The sequence below is a fragment of the Dermacentor albipictus genome, chromosome 9 (genome assembly GCF_038994185.2).
Source record: "Dermacentor albipictus isolate Rhodes 1998 colony chromosome 9, USDA_Dalb.pri_finalv2, whole genome shotgun sequence".
Lineage (NCBI taxonomy): Eukaryota > Metazoa > Arthropoda > Arachnida > Ixodida > Ixodidae > Dermacentor > Dermacentor albipictus.
In genome coordinates, this window is record NC_091829.1 from 95047010 (window position 1) to 95066552 (window position 19543).

At 46.0% G+C, this 19543-nt stretch overlaps 1 protein-coding gene across 2 annotated transcripts in view; it reads left to right on the forward strand.

The window, feature by feature from the left end:
* Positions 1 to 15361, forward strand: part of LOC139049511 (rho GTPase-activating protein 39-like) — a 58105-nt gene extending 42744 nt beyond the window's left edge. For both annotated transcript variants that reach the window (XM_070525044.1, XM_070525045.1), the window contains exons 9-12: positions 725 to 969; positions 1821 to 2121; positions 10254 to 10499; positions 13077 to 15361. In XM_070525044.1, coding sequence (XP_070381145.1) covers positions 725 to 969; positions 1821 to 2121; positions 10254 to 10499; positions 13077 to 13271 — 987 coding nt within the window. In that variant the 3' untranslated portion in view covers positions 13272 to 15361. The remainder of the gene's footprint in view (positions 1 to 724; positions 970 to 1820; positions 2122 to 10253; positions 10500 to 13076) is intronic.
* The last annotated feature ends 4182 nt before the right edge of the window (positions 15362 to 19543 follow it).

Below are 19543 nucleotides of genomic sequence, written 5' to 3' on the forward strand. Positions count from 1 at the left end.
GCTATTCCCGCATTGGGTGAACATCAGGAGCGCTCGCAGTGACTAAGTCCGCGATCACGTCAGCCGGGGCAGCCCATCTGCAGCACGCTCGGCAGTTCTTTTGCTCTGAAAATGAAGTGAAACGCTCGCTTAGGCAGCATCGAGCACGAGGGGCCCTGCGGCACATGCAACACATGGCACTGTGCGGGTTTGTACACCGAATACATATATTAAATATTTGAAAAATCAAATAGTAGATATTTGATTAGTGAATCAGGGTATTATAACGTTCACTACTTGATTTCATTTCGTGATATTCAAGTATTCGCGCACCCCTATTTTATATATCTCAATACTCTTCACCGTGTGCCGGTTTATTTGCGCTTCAAGAGGAAGAAGCAAAAAGGCATACAGACTATTTCAAGCAATAAAAGTGACTTGAATTTGTTATTTTGTCACCATTCTTTAATTTGACCTTTCGGATAATTCAACTGAATCACAGGGTTCCACAAGGGTCGAACAAACGAGAGTTGGGTGTATCAAAGTATGATTGTATGTAGTCCAGCCAGGTGCTGTTCTTAGTCGTAATGACCCCAGCTTTGTGTCTCTCTTGCCACGCATTCTTATGACTTAATTAAGGTGGCCCTGGATGAGATGTGGAGAGATCAAAGGGCCCGCGATCGCCGAAAGTGCCGGGAACTACTGGCTTAACTAATCCACGCCTCCTTCCTGTCCACTTGTGCAGGCATACATGGGCGATCGCAAATGGAAGGCTGCACCCGAGCAGGTGTCGGTGGAGATTGCCACCCGAGGCTGGAGCCAGGCGGCGCTGCGGGACGAGCTGTACATGCAGATCTGCCGGCAGACGACGGACAACCCACGTGCTGAGAGCCTACTGCGTGGCTGGGAGCTCATGGCCGTCTGTCTGGGTATCTTTCCCCCTTCGGCCACCTTTCGGCCCTACCTGGAGAGCTACGTCCAGCGGCACCGGTGGGTGTCGTCAATTGTGCATTCTTTAGTAGACTGCACATAAACGAGATATCAACAGTAATTCGTTGTTTACTGAAGTAAATAAAATAAATAAATGAGAAAGGACGGGAAGGGCAAAGCTTCCTCTGACCCCACGCGGTAGCCCTGTGGAAATGGAGTTGTGCTGCTGAGTCTGAGGTCACAGGTTCATTTTCGGCCACATGCCGATAGGGCCAGCACGGAAAAAACGCTCATGCACTGTGCATTGGTTGTGGGCGCTAAAGAATCCAGGGTGGTCAAAATAAATCTGGAATCTCCCGCTGCAGCGTGCCTCGTAGTCAAATCGTGGTTTTGGCACATAAAGCTGCGCAATTTAGTTTTTTGAAGCTTTCTGTGAACTCTCCAAAGTTGTGCTGCACTTGTGCAGCTATGCCTAAGAAATCTTTCACAAATTGCATTAAAAAAATTGCATATGTTAGACCCTTGTGGTGAGCACATTGGCTGCTACGGTATTGTATTTATAATGGAAATAGGTGGTTTGATGTACCTGTTTTAACCCAATAAAATTCAAACATTCCACATGAAGAAAAATTTAAAGAACTTCTTCACCTTTATTTCTGACCAGAGAGAGTATAGTCACAAAAAAAAGCAGGTAAATGTTTTTTGAGTAACATCTAATTAGTATACATAACAAATAATTCGTAATTAGTGTCCTGAACAACCTACAAACGAAAACTTGATCTGGCATATCAAGAAACGTTACTATGGGCTTTGTCTTAACTTTACCATGCTTAAAGTCGGAGCTTGGGGGTGTCAAATTGAGCGAAATGATATGTTGGGCTATGTGGGGTTGATGGTCATGCCTTGCGCAGGGACGACATGGCAGTGGGCGCCTATGCCGGTGCCTGCGCGCAAAGGCTCGAGCGCGGCGCCCAGTGCGGGCCTAAGCGAGGCTTGCGGCGGCCCACGGCCGAGGAGGTGGCTCAGTCGCGGGCGCACCTCTTCCGGCCCTCCATGTTTGGCAGCCGTCTGGAGGAAGTGATGGCGCTGCAGTGCGAGCGCTTCCCCGACCGCTGCCTCCCCTGGGTGCAGACGACCCTGTCGGAGGCTGTGCTGCGGTTGCACGGTGCCCAGACGGAGGGCATCTTTCGTGTGCCGGGAGACATCGACGAGGTGCGTTTCGCTGCCCTTGCCTCCGAATAACCTGACATTGATGCTGTGAAAGGGAATACAAGGGCTTATTGGCCAGCTGTGTGTTCCTAAGTTCACATACTGCATTATGCATGTGGTTGAAAGCATGTTACAGGTTCGACGCCATAGCCGCAGGTGGTGCTAGCTAGCAATCTAATGATTAGCTCTAGTACAAGTCTTGACCTAGTCTTGTAGCGCAAGCCACTTTAAAGCCATTTATCCCTAGAGCACTTGTACTTCTGCACATCTCCGCTCCTTCTTCGTACAAACAGCAAAGGACTGGAACGAACTGCCTCCCCGCGTCGGGCTGCACTGCCATATTCAAGGATTGTATCGAAATTATTCGTATGTAAATTTGACTCGCACCTCATGTCATACCCCTTAACTACTGGCCTTTACGGTAACAAGTAAATATTATACGTACACAATTCCTCAAGAAATTCAAAGAGAGGACAGCGTCCACATTAGGTTAACTGCGCTTGCAAAGCAGAAGATGTGGGCTTGGCTCCTATCTGCAACGTGTTGTCCTTTTGTCCACGTTCAGTTCTGTCCTCCTTATTATACAGTCAATGTCCGATTTTTGGACTTCCTAGGGGCTGCAAGAACGCCCGAAAAATCGGGCAGTCCAAGAAAATAAATGTGTGCCCCCCTCTACTACCCCCAAGGGCTCAAATAGTCACAGGCTTGTATGAAATAGCTCTGACAGGAGACGGCGGGTGCATGCGTGTTTAATTAAAGAATACCGTAAAAACCGGACTATAGGTCGGACCGGAATGTAGGTCGATCCCCCAACTAACGAATTCTAAAAATGAAAAAAATCTTCTTCAGTGGCAAAAGTACCGAAAGACATGACACCCTTACCTATAAACAAATGCGACTCAGTGGGTTGCACAATGGTGACAGTATTTATTTAAATGCTGCTCGCATGTGCACCTGGCCATGTTTTTAGCGGTATCTCGCGACTATCGACCCGCGTGCTTGCCAACACCGTATTAACGGCGCTGAGCAGCGAAACAAATGAGTTACGCGCATGTGTACACACGCCCTTACTTTCGCTATTTCGCCGCTCCGTGCCGTGATGATAAAATGTGCTGACAAACATGCAGGTCGACGGTCGCGCGATACTGTTAAAAATTCGTCGGGTGTACAGTACACAGAAGGGCACGAAGTCCGCAAGCGCTACTCCGAATCAAAGCAACACGTTTGAACAGAGTCAGATGACGAGTGATTCTCGCTGTCCAGTCCATAGGCGCGTGCGATCTCTACCGCTTTCAAACGAATGCATTCGACAACAGGCAGTGATCTTACACGCAGCTCTCGGACGGACTCCGCAACCTTGCCTTCCAGTTCTGCAGTCCGCTGCGATCCGGCCACGAAATGACGTTTTCTTTTGGTTGCTGCAAGTTGTAATACGTTGCTTTTCCCTCTGCCACTACTGAATGCTATTTTCGGATACTCCAAGTTCGCGCTGTGCCGCCAGGTTGCCGTGGGCTTCCGCGTACTCATTCGCCTTTTTCTTGAAGGCGACGGTGAATTGACGTCGGCTTCCGCTCATTTTGAAACAAAATGAAAATGCAGCCTTTAATTAATAGAACTTTGCGACAGTGGAAACACAAAATTCCGGTGCCACAATGTCGCCACGCCATAAAATAAAGAACCAACGCCGCGCTGCTGATAATGGCGATGGCAGCTGTTTACTTCATCCGCCCATTGTTGCAAGACTTCCGTAGTTTTTCCGCCAATGTCCGGTATATAAGTCGAGGGTCTTCGCGATGTTTTTTTTTTTTAAAGTTCGTCCTATATTCCGGTTTTTACGGTACATACAGTACAACTTTGTTGATACGATCCATGTTACACACGATTTCCCTGACGCCAACGTTAGCGTTCGAGAACACAAAAAGTGATCCAATAAAGTTGCGCTTATAATTTGCTGGTTCATATGTTCCCGGAAAACACAATCTTTTGGCGCCAACAATCAATACCTCACCAGACTGCAATCGTATTATATGTTTTCCGGCCGGTAGGTCCCATGGAAACAAGAAAATGCGAGAAGCACGTGTGATCAAGAACAGTAGCCACCTACCACGGCAGCTTCACCGCAATGTTCACCCGCCTGTCTCCTCTGAAAAAATCAGTGCACACTCAGTTTCTCATTACAGTACACACGTATTCACAGCTATTGCCACCAACCCTTATTGCGATAAGCATCTGCACGCTTTTAGTAGGCGATAAGCCAAATGCGGTGCCATTTCCTGCTGCAAGCGTCGCGATGTGAGCATTATATTTTGCTTCAGCAGCATCCAGCCGTGCCCACCAGCTCGATTTCGTTTCGGCTTCCTTTCGCCGCCGTAAAACACTACACAATAGGAAAAAACAACAAAATGCATCTCAGGATGCCGAAGCCCCACCAGCTTGACGATGAAGTCGGCACTTCGTGCCTCATGCATGATTCGCGCACTGCTTTGTCTTACGTAGATATAAAATACAGTTAAGTCTGTCAAATTTTTTAGTTACTTCTAATCATACGTCTTCTCAATTAGTATGTTTTTTCTCGCATTATTTTCCAAAACTTATGACCGAGGTTCTACTGTACTGTGTTCTGTGTCAGTGGCCTCTTTTCACTCATTATGCTTCACTGCAATACATTGCATGTGCTAGACCGCATAACACCACTGTACTGCGGCGAAGCTGACTTTTAAAAACCGGCATTATGCAACGTCGTGCTTTCCGCACTTTGAAGCCGTTGGCAAGAATTGCAAAGGTGGACTTGGTGCCGTTGCTGACAGTGGCGAATTCTTTCAATGAGAAATGGCACTGAACAACAGGAAGCTTGGTAGCGAATGTTGAAGCAACTAGGCCTAACATTGCCGCTGTGGTTACAGCTGGCAGCAGATCAGCATGCAAGAGCACTGGCCTGACACTGCAAGATAATCAAAATGGTAGCAGTGGTGGCTTCGATTAACGCCCTTTTAAACCTGCGGTCACAGCAAGAAGTCAGAAAAATTGGATGGCAAAGGGTTTCAGTGTCCAAAATTTCAAATGTCGTTATACATTAGCGCTATGTAATTTGTGGTGGGTGCCGCAAGGGAGTCCGAATTATTGGGCATGTCCGAAAAATTGGTCGTTGCCTGTATCTGTATTTTAATGAAACGTAACAGTTTATTTTCTGTTAGCTTTCTCTCATCATTGTTTGTTGACTTCCTATGTTTGTAACTACTAAAAAGACATTGATCCCCTTAGTTTACCTTATTCTACTGTTGTGCTCAGTATGAGTTACTAGATCCGAGTGCGTGGCAAAGCCCTCTCCCAGGTTAGTTAATGGTGGTGATCAGCACGGTGTTCCCGATTTAAAGGGAGAAGGTTCTGCTGGTCTTCATTTGAACCTTGCTCCTTCATGCCTGGTTTTGCCTTTTCCCCCAGTTTTATGTGCAAAATTTTGGTCTCACGAAAATGATAAGGACCAATGGTGACCACCTTCTGTGTGAGTTATGCATCTCTATTATTGTGTCATTGTTTTATACCACTTCAATCACTGAAATTTTGCAGAAAAGAGACGGTGAGCTTGCGGCGACATCTATGTGTGGTATATCGAAATTGCATACTCAAAAAGAGAAATGGGCAATGCAGGCATTGAGTGCTAATGCAGAAATCTGTGCGATGATGCAGCGAGAGGCGACAAATCAAGCACAAAATTCTGAATTAATGATAACCAGCTTGCGCGAAATGTGGCCACTGGTCTGCTGAGGTTCTTTAGAGAGACAAAGATTTCGCCCTTAAAGGGACTGTGAACCGACTTTTAAGGACTTTTTTTTTTTTATGGCGCAACGCAAAGCTCACTTTAGGTAGTGTTTACACCTGCAGCATTGCTTCCAAAAGCGTGTGGATATTTTGTAAGCAGAATTTTTCTATCTGAGCAGCCTCTGAAAAAGGAAGAGCAATGCTCAGAAGTGAGAGTCAATGCCAATGATAGCCCGCCATGCGAATTGTGAAAGCCACCAATTATTCTGCATTCACAGGGGGAGTGAAACTGTGGTTAGCCACCTATATATGACCTTTTCAACTACTTTTGAAAATAAAAAGCTGGTACAATAAGTTTGTGCTGTTGTACAGACCTTTGTTATACTTGTACAGCGTTTTCCCCCAAGTACACGCCTACGTCATGGCTGGCTGGCCCCTGTCGTCATTATTCTGTCGATAAACAAGCCAAGCCAACTTGTCAAAGGCGAAGGCTTCGTCTTTGGTGTGTTTTATCGCACTTTTCTACTCACTACAAACAAAGGCCTATCTGCTCATTGTAAGTTAGAAAAAAATTTATAAGTGTGCTGCATTTCAAGCTAATAAAAGGACCAGGAACCGCACACACTCATGGAAGATCACGTGATAGGCCGCTTATGCACATTCATGTTTTTGCCGCGTAGGGTGCCAAAGGTAATTTTTCGCGACTTTCATTTGAAGCTTAAGAATGAAACACGCCCTGATGTCGGACTTCATGCTGTACCTCCATCACTTATAAGGAACTGCTTTATTCCAGCTGAACTCGTGCTGCCACCACGAAGATCAAGCTGTGCTACTGATGATGTATACAGATGAGGGAGGTGTACAATAGATGATGATATGTAGAGATGATGAAGATGAAAGTCAGGCACGTGTTGTGCTCACAAGAATATATATGCACGTTTTATGAGAAAAACGTGGCTCGTTTTAAAGAATACAATAGGCAATCTGTGCGAAAGCAGGCACGTAGGGGTGATGTTCGAAACAACAACAGCAAAACCTTCTCCCTTTAAGTTGGGAACATGGCATCCAACCTTGGGGAGCGCTTAGCCATGCGCTCACACATTGCTACTCATACTGAGCACGAGAGTAGCTGCTCATTGAGAGTGAGGTGTGAATTGTATACTCTTATACGTAGATGGTCCTCCTCTTAGCGCTTCACATCGCCTCCAGAAAGTGAAAAGCAACCCCATTCCCCCCAGGAATTCCCAAGCCTGAATTCCAGAACCAAGCATTATCGGCACTCGTTTAAAGGCACTGAAGTCATACTACTCATCAAGCAATGCCTTATCACACGAGTCCCCAAACAATGTTACTGAATGTTATGGCAGTGGCAAAGAATGTTATGGCAGTGATGTCCTGCACTCGGTGGTGTTGAGCAATAGCTTCTAGACAAGGTCCTCGCTTCTGAATGCGGGTAAGAGGCTGCTGTCAGTATCAGCAGCTTTGTGCCGTAGGCTGTTCTTATTGCGTTGCAGTAGTGAGGTCAAGGCAAAAATATAAAGATGCATGCAGCAATAGTAGCAACTTTATGAAGTAAATTTGACGCACTGTGCTTTAAGCACAGTGCATCGTGTGGAGTAAATTATGAAACATCAAAGCACTTCTCGCAAGTCTGGTGCAGTCAGCCTTCTTTGTTTCCTTACTTTCTTTACCTTGACCTCAATACATGAGGGACTTTCCAAACTTCTTTGTCCCTAATATGCACCATTGTTTTTTATTGTTGTGCAAGTTTGGAAGGCAGAAAATGTGTACACTGACAACTCACTTCTTTAACGTGATAGCGTTAAGGGCCCCGTGTCACAGAAAATTCGGCGTCGGCATCCGGCATCCAGTATTGGACATCGCTTCGGCAAAAAGAATTTCGAACCACGCATACCAAAGCACGCAGGTCCTCCATGTGGCACAAGAAAATGACTCATATAAATGAATTTCTCAAGGTAAAATACATAGAAAAATAGTGAAGTATGACTTGCACATAACCTACAGACATGGTAGCATCGAATTGTAACTTGAATATACGAGAAAACACAATTCTGTTACACAGAAACTCAAACACAAACCCCTTTTAATGCGATAGCGTTTTCCAACTGCCGGGGCGGTGCGGCCCCCTTGGTTCCTTGCACACGATCAAAAAAAGAACCACAAAGCTCACCTTCGTGCATAGCGTTGGTGGCCAGCGTTTCCAGGTGAACATTAAGGTTACATAAGGTGCAGTTTCCGGGAAGCGTGAGAAGCACTCAGGGATATTTGAATGCTATCACTTTCCACTCTTAAAGGTGAAGCTTAGGCCTCCTCCAAATTTTGTTGTTGTATTCTACAGTTTAGACCTCGTAATACAAAAGTAACTGGAATCACTAATGCTATTCACACTATAACCAGTACCCCGCTATAACCAAAACAGTTTTCAGTCTGCACACATGCAAAACATGTTGACTAAGCAACTTCATGTATCCGACAATCGAAGCATGCGACTGGGACATTTGCACACTTTTACATTCATAAATGTTGAAAGGTTAACAGTCCAGGACAGGCCTCTCCGACGGTCTTCGCATTTGACAAAAAAAGAAATGAAGAAATGTCAAAGAGAAAAGTTTCCGTACACAAACTAAAAGCCAAAGAGTGACAATGCGCATGCACTCCATGCTGAGTGCCCGCCGCGAACAAGCAGCTGGAGCACAGACTTCTCCATTGCCTAGGCAACTCCTGCACATCCAAAGAGCACTCATACCATGTGACATACATTACATTGGCACCATGGCTGGTGCAGTGTGCTTACTTTTTCTTCTTCTTTTTGCGCTTTGCTCTGTGTCTTCTTCCCGCTCGCTGCTGTCATCGCTTTTCCCTCTACCATTGGCACACCTCGTTGATAAGTGTGCCCATTGCCTCACTTGCCTGCAGGATTTTCCGGCAGTTGCATACTAACTAATCGTCCTGTGCATTTCCACTGTAAGCTATGTGTGTATTCACTGAGTTCTAGAGAGGATAAATGTGACTCATAACAACAGACTATGTTATAATGGACATTGTATTAAGTGTTGTTCGTTGCTTTTATTCTACTTATATTACACTGCATTGTAATTGTATACTTAACAAACCCTCAGCTAACATTGTATACAGTAGAGCCTCATTCATACAATTTAGAGAAAGAAACGCAAGAGGGAATGTACTAACTGGAAAAAACATATGAGCCAAGGTCACTAAAAAAATTTGGCAGACTCCTCTGTAGTTGACATCTGCAAATTGTTGCAGCGTGAGACGCCGACACACACCAAGCTGGTGGGGCCCAAGTGGCCCAAGACGTGTGTTACAGTTTTTGAGGCTTCGGCAAGCTTACGTTTGCGCTGCTCGAATTCAGCCTGGGTCAGCAGCTTCTTCGGGCGGGGGATTTTGGTGGGAAGTTTTCATGTGCCCAGTCGGTGAGAATCGTTGCAGCACGAGACGCCGACACACGCCAAGCTGGTGGGGCCGAGTGGCCCAAGACACGCTTTTGTTTTTCCGTTGCGTGGCGTATTAGCACATTGATGGGAAACCGAAGTGAAATTGAGCTGGTGGGCGACGACAGAATAGGATGCCACCAGAGAGAAACACGACGCTCACTTCTCGCCATCTGCAGGAGGGAACGGCACTGCATTTTGGTTACTGCCTATTAAAGGTGTGCATTACGCTTCCAATGGCACCACGCCGCATGAACTGCTGTGTACACAGGTAGGTGAAAATGCTTATCACAGTAGGGTTGGCGGCAATAGCTCTGAATGTGGCTTGCGACGACCCGTGAGGAGATTTGCTGGTACCGGAAGAGGAAATGGCATCTTTATGTGACATGGGCGGGCAAGTACTGCAGGGAAGCTGCTGTGGTGGGTGCCTGCAGCTCTCGGTCACCATGCCTCGTGCCGTTTCTTGTTTATCTTGCAGCTGGAAAACTTATCAGGCGATTGCAGTTTGGTGATGTACTTAACGTTGGTGCCAAAAAATTGTGTTTTCTGGTAACCTATTAACTGGTAAAAATAAAGTAACTTTGTTGGGTAATTGTTTTGTGTGTTCTTGATAATGCCGATAACATTGGCACCGTGAAATTGCATGAAACGGGATCATATCAATGAGGTTCTACTGTAATTAGAAAATAATGTGTATAGTCTTGCATTTTATTTTCCCTCTGCTGTTCTTTCTATAACCTACTACCCTCTCTCATGTTTTCTGACATTAGAGTGAGGAGTGGGTTGCAGAAATGAAATTCTTTAATATATCCGACCCTGCACTGCTATACGGGGTTAGGTTATATAGCAGTGATGCTGCTGATCAAAGCACTCAGCTCTCGGACGTTATCACCCTGCATGCAGGTCAATGCCTTGAAGGTGCGGCTGGATGAGTGGCAAACGGTGGACTGTACCAGCGGCAGCGACCCGCACGTGCCGGCGTCGCTGCTCAAGCTGTGGTACCGAGAGCTACACGACCCGCTCATACCGGCTGCCCTGTACCAGGAGTGTGTTGACTGCTGTGGCGAGCCCCAGGTGGTGCTGGCACTGGTTCGGCGCATGCCCGAGCTAAATCAGCGTGTCCTCGCCTATCTCATCCGGTTCCTGCAGGTATTGTGCACGCTTGTTAACACCGAAAACGCCTTACTGTTTCTGAGCCCTGTGGGCTGAGACCACTTGAACCCTTACCCTTATCACCTATGTCAAAGCATGGCTTTCTTTTTTTTATTTTACTTCAGTTGAATTGCAGTAAATCGACCCTGACAGGACCACTGAAAGTAAACGAACTATCCAGCGCGTTGAATTAAGCAAGATGCAGAAAAAACAATGAAACTCCGCTTATTCGTTTGCCAGTATTAACCCGATTCTAATATGCCCCCCCCCCCCTTCCTCCCAAACAAATGTGCACCCACTTTCTATGTGTCCGAAGTAGAAAACTAATGTAAAAAAGACATTAAAGCTCCTAAACAAAGTAGAAATCTAATGCGCACCCAATTTTTTAGCAAGGAAAATGAATGACGGTTTTCCAAAGTCAGATTCGCCGCACAATATTTTAAATTGGCTTTTAATTGGTAAAACCTGCAAATTCCGCAAAGGCAGTTTTGGTTTCTTATGCCATTGCACCATGCAGGCAGTTTCCAGCCCAATTTTCTTGGAAAAGGGAAGGCGCGCTTTAGAATCTGGCACATACTGTAATCAGACATTGTCAGGTACCTTTATTCCTTGAAGATGCTTCTAGGGTAGGGTTTTCGACAAGAGATGATGTGTGTTAAATGCATTCACTGGCCCCTAAGCTCTGCCGAGAGAGACACTGCTCCTAAAAGGGGTCGTTGTTGGGGGTCAGCATAGTAGTGACCAACAAGAAACCTTCCACAAAACAGTCCCACGAAGTGCACCAGTGCACATGATTGCTACGAGCACACCAACGTCCTAAAGCCCCAGAGGGAAAAGTCAGTTCCTGTTCCGCACACGCTATCCACATCAACAGATGGTGCTAGCATAGGAGCGCTTTCGCCATCTCTTGTACTGGCATAACTGTCACACCCGACTCCTGCTTTCATGTGTCATGTGGGGACCCCAAACATCAGGAGACACCTGAGTCGTGCGAGGAAGACTAACACCGGGGGGCACGACAGCCGTGCATCCCATAGCATGAACTCTGTATTTGCGCATTGATGGCTCTGTAGTGGCAAGCTCATTCAACCATCAGCTCAACCTAGGCACCATAGCCCAGGTTTGAATCTTAACTGCAGCAGTAAACAAAATGCAGATTTTCCATCCTGTGCGGCAAAGCCATTCTTCTTTTACTTTCGTTGACCTTCTGTGGATTCACTTTGGCTTCTGTCAGACCTCACTGGCTTGTGAATTTCGGAAGAAGACACATGTCATTGTTAAAACTGTTAAAGCACTACTAGTGTTCAGGGAAAAAGTGCTTTTGAATGGTGGCACTGAATCGTCAGACCTGGAACATGGAGCCATAGAAGTACAGCCGCCTGCTAGTAACATTCAACTTGTGTATCATTTACTGCACAAATATTTTTTGGGGAAACAAAGTCTAATGCAAAGGCAGCATGAAAATTATACTAGCACAAACATTATTGGAAAGGAATGTAATGCACAACTGTTGCCAGGTGCCGCACAGTTTTGCAAAAGGAAGTGTCTGTGTGGCAACAGCTGTTGCTCAGTTATGGTGCTTGGGCCAATCATCTTGATAATGCTCCTTCTGCTTGGGATAACAAGGTGTCAGTTGTATTGCGAGCTAGTGTCCAGTACTAATGGCGCGTTTCATTTAACGTCATGTACTGTATCATTTAAGTTTATTTATTTGTCTTATTTAGCACTACAGTCGACTTTTGTTAATTCGACCCTGACGGGACCAACGAAATTGATAAAAATAAACAAGCTGCAAAAAAAAAAGACACATCAGAACACACCGCTGATTCATTTAGCAGTATTTTTCACTTTATAACAGGCGCTCGAATCAAACGCGCACCCATTTTCTGTGTGTTTAGAGTAGAGAACTAACCTAGAAATGACGTTAAAGGTCCTAAACAAAGTAGAAATCTGATGCGCACCTGACTTTTTTAGCAAGAAAAATAGGCAAGAGTCTAATACTATACATTGCACAGTGGTGGCCAGTTTCCTAAAGTCGCATGATATTTTAATGTCAGCTTTGCCAAAATGCATTCGTGTTGTGCGGTAATGCATTGAAAGCCATGAAGACAGGTTTGGTATTGTGTCCAATTTGCTGTGCCAGCAATTTTCAAGCCAATTTTCTTGAAAAAAAAAAATAGCTTCGTGTTAGAATCGGGTAAAATACTGTAATAGGACATCGCGAGCTACGGTTATTGCTTAAAAGTCTTCCTAGGGCAGGTCGAAAATAGGTGTTTTAGACGGGACATAATGTGTGTTCAACACATTCAGTGTCCCCTAAGCTCTACCATGACAGATGTTACCACTAAAGGGTTTACTGTTGGGGTCACCGTAAGGGTCAGGCGCATGCATGGTGACTGATCTAGTTCGAATTATCCAGCGAAGGCCAATTTCAGGATCGAAATAACAGAAGTTTGGACACCTAGAAATGCATGGGCACCAGTATTGGGCTTGGAAGATGTTGATACCACAACCAACACTGACTCGGGTTGTGAGTGGATAAGGCAGTACAAGTCCCGAATGCTTTCCTTGCAGGTTTTTGCTGCCCCTGAAAATGCTGCACTGACCAAGATGGACGCCAGCAATCTGGCCATGGTGATGGCACCCAACTGCCTACGCTGCACGTCGGACGACCCGAGGGTCATCTTTGACAACACTCGCAAGGAGATGGCGTTTGTGCGAACCCTCATTCAGACGTTGGACACTAGTTTCATGGAGGGCGTCCTATGACCCCCGCTAATCCACGCTGACCTTAGCTGCTCCAAGCAGCGCTGTATCAGCAGACGGACGGGCTAGTTCATTGTTCGCATTCTTCATTGTGACGAGAGTCTGTGTGACAAAAGACAGGCGGCATTGAAAGCCTGAGGCAGCTCGAAGCAAGCACGGAGGCTATGGATGTGATAGCAATGGCAGTAGAAGGAAGAGCCGAACAGTGTTGTTGGGAACATTTGCAGCTCGGCCTTGCTTGACTGCCAACAATGGCCAGCAGAGTAGGCAGTGGCTTTTTGATGCCGATTGATTTAAACATTGCCTCAGTACGCTATCTTGGGGAGGTCAAGTGTCGAACAGACGATGGAAGAAATGTCTCACGGAAGCTTCTCAGCCCCTGCTACTCTCGAGGAAACTAGCATTGTTTTGAGCAAGTTAGAACTCCCAGTATATATTTATGTAACATCTATGTTTGGGCGAGTTTGAGTGTGCAAAAGCATGCAGCAAGGAAGCTGTGTAACTTGGTGTTAGATGTTCCCGGTGGCTCGAAAGCGATCTGGTGCCCCTTGACTTGGGCTCGTTGCAGCCTGCATGTTACTTTGTTATGCGAGATACATTTATTACTGTTAATATCATTATCATTATTATTCTCGTCACTTCAGCAATGCAGCTGAAGTCAGCTATTGTTGCCATCAGTTGTTGGCTCATTGTCCATTTGGCGATGCTGTGGAACAAGTGCTGGTGGCTGCCTCAGACATTTTGTGCCGCTTGCCTTTGCTGGTCTTTCTCGTGCGACGCGGCCGATGTGCTCTTGAAGTGCGCGGGTTTTACCAACCGCCGGTTGCCGGGGGTGTCTAGACCACCAGGTGTCGCAAACGCTCAATCTGCGGCGCTCGCTTCTGCTGTTGTTGACAAGTGGATTCACAAGAACGTAGTTAGGAGTCGGGTCAGACATGTTAGTTATGTATCTGGTGGTGCGCCTGGCAATTGACAGCTGCCACTTGTGAATCGGATGGCTTGTGATCTGTCAGGTGTGACTTCCGCATGACACCTCACAATTCGCAATATACAGCTTGCCAACATGCCGTTTTTCTTTTCTCAGTGCACGTTGGCAGGCGCTCGAACCTTGTTGATAACATGGATTCATGTTGTGTTGCTGCATCGTGGGCCGCGTTCCAAGTTATTCCTCCCCTGTCCTGGATTGGCTTGGAACTGCCTCGCAGACACCATTTAGCAAATCACGAGGCAGCCAAAGACAGAACTGAGCTTGTAGACAAACAAGGAGTTACTCAGCATAACCGCTTTTCGTGTTGCCATTATCAAGCTAAATAACCAGCATTAGGTTAAAGGGCTCTTGAAACATTACTCACTAGCTTGCTACTCTGACCTAAATTAGCTCCACTTTTAACATTGTAATAACAGCATTTGTTAAGCTGGTAAAGTTGTTTTTTTTTTTTTTAAACTCAATACTGCCTCAGATCATCTGTCCAAAAATTTCAGTATTCGATCTGATTTGTAGTCATCAAACGTGACTCATGAATGACTTTGAGGCTCTGGGCAACTCATAGTGTTTTACATATTTACAGTACCGGCGCACTGGATAAAAAGTGGGTGCAAGTCTGAGCATATGTGGTGGTAATATTGACAGATTATCACCACACCTACATTATCGTTGTTTTACACCAAAGTGCAGCAAGCATTGGATTGTGCCTGCTCCGTGCGTCCTCTTGATGGGCCACACTGGGACTGTTGTTTAGTCCGGTGCATTCACTCGCAGATGGATCTTAGAGACGACTGCGTTTGCTTTGTCATAGCAGAGCTCTTGTTCGTTCGACCCTTGTAATGCTTAACCTTCGTCACATGACCAGGGCTTGTGCAATCCTTGAGTGCAGTTCAGAGAAGCCAGAGGGCAGCACACTCGTTCGCAGCAGTGTCTCATCTGTGTGGATGCTTGTGTGTGCTTCACCTCAGTTAGCTGGACTTACTTTACTCGGCAGTTACCGGCAGATGCTTAGCAGTGCTGGATGGACTCTCTTTTCAAAGCCAACTGTCGTGGAAAAGCTGTGCATTACCCATACAGTTGTGCAATGTTGTTTAAGCGAGAAACGTAGTGCTGCATGCTGTCTTCCAGGTTCCCTATCCAGCATGGGCTGCCATTGTTTCGTGCTGGACAGTTTGATGCACTTTTGTTTCTTTGAGTGAGCCTATGCACTGGGAACTTCAGTTTCGCACTCTTTTATTTGTGACCTGACAGATTTACACACTGTTGTTTGGATTCGCTATCTTGAAAAGGTAGCAGGCGGTTCCAGCACAATAGCCACGAATAGCAACAGGGCAAGGGTACAACTTGCATATTCAAGTTTTACAGACTATAGAGCCTATAGTGGGGGTGCGAAATGAAAGAAATGGCTCAGGATGACTAGAAAGATGAGAAATCAAAGCAAAAGCATGTGACATGTCATGTGACAAAAGCACATGACATGCTGTTTCACATTTGGCAAAGACATCGAGCTGCAGACTGAGCACTCATAGCCTTAGTTGCATGCAGCACTCTTCTGCCCGAGGGTCCCAAACTTCCCAGCAAACCACCTGTGCCATTCTGTCGCTTTTATTTTTTTTTTAAGCCTTCACGGATCAGAGTTCACATCAGGACACAAGAAAGCATCAAATTGTGGACATAATTTTGTATATACCCACCTTCCTTCAGCTGCTTTAAAGGAGATGTCACCATGAGCGAGCCTAATATAAACTCTGGAAAAATGTATAAGCGAGAACAATTTGACTTTCAACTCCGTGCCGTTCAGTTTTTTCACTTACCCATCCCTTTTGCCGTTGAATTGAGCATAGCCTTAGCATGATTTGAGCTGATATTGACCTTTTTGACATGGCAAGAACGAGTGCGATACATTCGGATGAAATGAACGAGACAGCGTCATTGCACTGGACACGGTGTTCCAATGTTGAGAGCAGCCATCCTTTTTCCGCATGTAATTAACAGTACGGGTACAGTGGGCCAAACAGCTTAACAGCTATATTTCATTCGTTTATATATTTTTGTCAGTTTAACAAAATGCGCTGATGCATTTAAAAACCACATTCATCATCTTCACCTTGCTCTGACACCTCCCGTCTGTCGAGGCAGTTTGACGCACATAGGCAGAAACCACCAATGCTCATGGTGGTCTGGCCATTGTCACCTGTCATCCTTCTCTTACTTTCCATGTCATTACCCATCTCTTCCCATCTTTTAAAGAGGCACTGGTGAGATGTAGTTAACTAACCTAGATTGGAAGGGCACACTTTTCGAGGAAGGTTTGGGTATGGGCTAGTTGGTATTCCATGGTATCAATCGTCACTTACAGCGCATACATAGACGAGGGACAAAAGGGTCGTCCTTTTTTGTCCCTTGTCTATGTATGCGCTGTAAGTGACGATTGACAGTTTTGGAGTTCTATATCCCCATTAGGCACTGCACGTGCAGTTGTATGCGCCGAGATAGCGCATCAAAGGCAAGAGCACTAGCAAAATATTTAGCGTAAAATGTGTCGTATACATCTTGGGACACTTCTGACTGGATCTCTACTGCAAATTTGAATAATATGCGCAAGCCGTTTTTCTGAAAGAACTTGGAAGGCAGACATACTTATGGTGGCTGCTCAGTGCCTGTGTGATCACGTAGTCGGTTGACTTTCTTTCTGACAATGTTTTACATCAGGCATGTTTTTAATGGCTGGCTGAGTGCTTTCCAAGTATGCTAAACATGAAAGGGTTGACTTTGAGATATCACGTTACTGTAGAGGATTCATGTATGGAGTGCTACAGATTTTGTAAACTTGGCAAGCTCACTGAAGAACTGAAAAGTCCCCATCTTTTCTGCTGCAGTACTCTTTTAATTATTCTGAAGGTGCAAGAGGCCTTGTGAAACTAAATTTGCATTGGCCAGAATTAATTTAAGCCTGAATAGGATACGGGTTAGCTTCATTGTGAACCGAGGATTGGCAAGTCAGGAAGCACGCACACACAAGAATGTGGATTATGATAATGCTTGTGTGCTTGGATTTAGGTGCACATTGAAGAACCTCAAATAGTTCGAAACTAATCCAGAGCCCTCCACTACATGCCTCTCACAGCCCCCATGTTGCTTCAGCAATATGGCCGAAACATGCGAAAGTAGTCAAATTTGCGATATCACACTGACACCACTGACAAAAATAGAGGAAAAAAAGGTTGTTCTCCACTGGTGATCAATATGCAGATAAGCTTTTGGGAGAGTGGGTTACCACTGAAAACTGATTTAGCGTTTCCCTTCAGCATCCCTTTAACTCCAACACGGAGTGCCAGACCAGCATGTTCCAGCAGAATCTAGTGCTCTTGCTTCTGGCCTCTCCACACATCCGATCGTTGAAGGCATTCCTTTTTTGTCACCTTCACTCGTTCCTCAGAAATGTTTTCAGTGACTGATGACTTCGAACTGCGCCTCGGGCATTGCGTTCATCACTACAAAGCACAAGACGTGTGACACAATTTCGCATGCAGTCTGACGCGTGGCCATCATACCCACAACCACATCCAACAAATTTCCGGCAAACATCATCAGGTTCTGTCGGGACCAACCAGCTCGTCTTAGAAGGCTTTAGCGGTTGGAGCGGCCCCATTTCAGACAGACTGCGAGTTATGTCAGATTGTCGTGTCATTACTTACTTTTCTTTACGCTGCCGAAGATGCTAGCACAGCACTTTCTTCATCCATTTTATAAGTTTTGCGTTTTGCTTTTACGGTTTACCAGTTTTTGCGTTCGTATCATTGCACAGTTTGCGCACAGTTTCACTTTCGCACATTTTTTATATTACACCACCTGGCTCATTCTCCTTGTTCTTAGCTTACAAAGCCTTCTACAGTGCCTTTTGCTGTTTCATGATTGCCTCCTTTCATTACATGGCACGGATGTTTTTGATTGACCTGTGCTTGCTTTTAGAATGGAGAGTCCGTTTCTTTTTGTAGTTAAACCTCGATATAACGAAGTCGGTATAATCGGCAGTTTGTTTCGTTATATCGAAATTTCGTTGTATTGAACTTCGACCTTTTATGCAAATAAGTACAGTCACCGATCGGTTTTTCTTACACAGAAAGGGGCCGCAGAATTTTCCGAATTAGCGGGCAATCGAATAAGCGAACTTGAATGAAAAATTTCGTTTTGATAAGACTTGGGAGTCGGCGACGAATGATACGGTTTCACGCCACGTACGTCGACGATATCTTCACATGGGCGGTAGGAATTAAGCGAAGCCAGCCATGCTTTCGCGTGCACTCCGCCCCCAGCGGCTGATAGCGTCGCCCGCACTGGGACGACGCTATCGGTAAAAGCGCTGGCGGCAGGGAGCGAATCCTTAGGGTGCCTCTCGCTCCAGCGGGTCACCGAAACTCGAGATTACGCAACCTCCAATACTAAACCCGCGGCAAGACAGCTTACATGGTGCCACGCCGGCTCTTTGCACGCGAGGCAGATTACCTCTAAAGCAGGGTGCGCGTCTACGTATGCGATCAGCCGCGCTTACAGCCATGGCCGAGACAGATGCCCGCCAGAAATCGAGGCAGGCGCCAGCTTACCCCCCTCCCCCCCCCCCTACTCCGCCCCCTCGCGCGCGCTTGATCGCGTTACCGCGAGCTCGCTCCCCTCCCCCTCTTTCCCTTTGCTCGCGCGAGAACGCGGCACCTCTTGAGCCACCATCTTCCTTGCCTCACCCTCGCACACTTTCACTCGCGCCTTAAGCACACAGTGCGCGAGGCGCGATAGGATCTTATCGCACTTGGACTTTATACACAACATGATGCGGCTCCACTTCGGCGGTCGCTCTTGTCGTGCGACACGCGATACGAGAGGTGCGTTTGCAAGCAGCCGCTTGTAGTTCAATCACGTGACCATATGCTTCCGCGGAAGTTTCCATTTATTGTGTCGGCATTCTTTTGCGCACACACACTTCGTTATGTTTAGGCTATAAATACATGGCGTTGTATGGACAAGAGGTTATGAAAAGTTAAATACTTCGTTATATCGAGAATTTCGTTATATTGAAGTTCGTTATATCGAGGTTTATCTGTACAGCGAAGCATTTTATCCTGTGCTCCTTTCCTTTATGGTTTTGGTCCACGTTTCATGATGTGTTGTTTATGAGGCTGCCTCATTTTGTTCCTGTCTGTGTTAAGGTTTGATGCTTGTGGAGCCTGTTGAATACCTAAGTCACTTTCACTGCCTTTAGGAGACAGAAATCTGTTTGCAATGCTTGCTGTGGTAT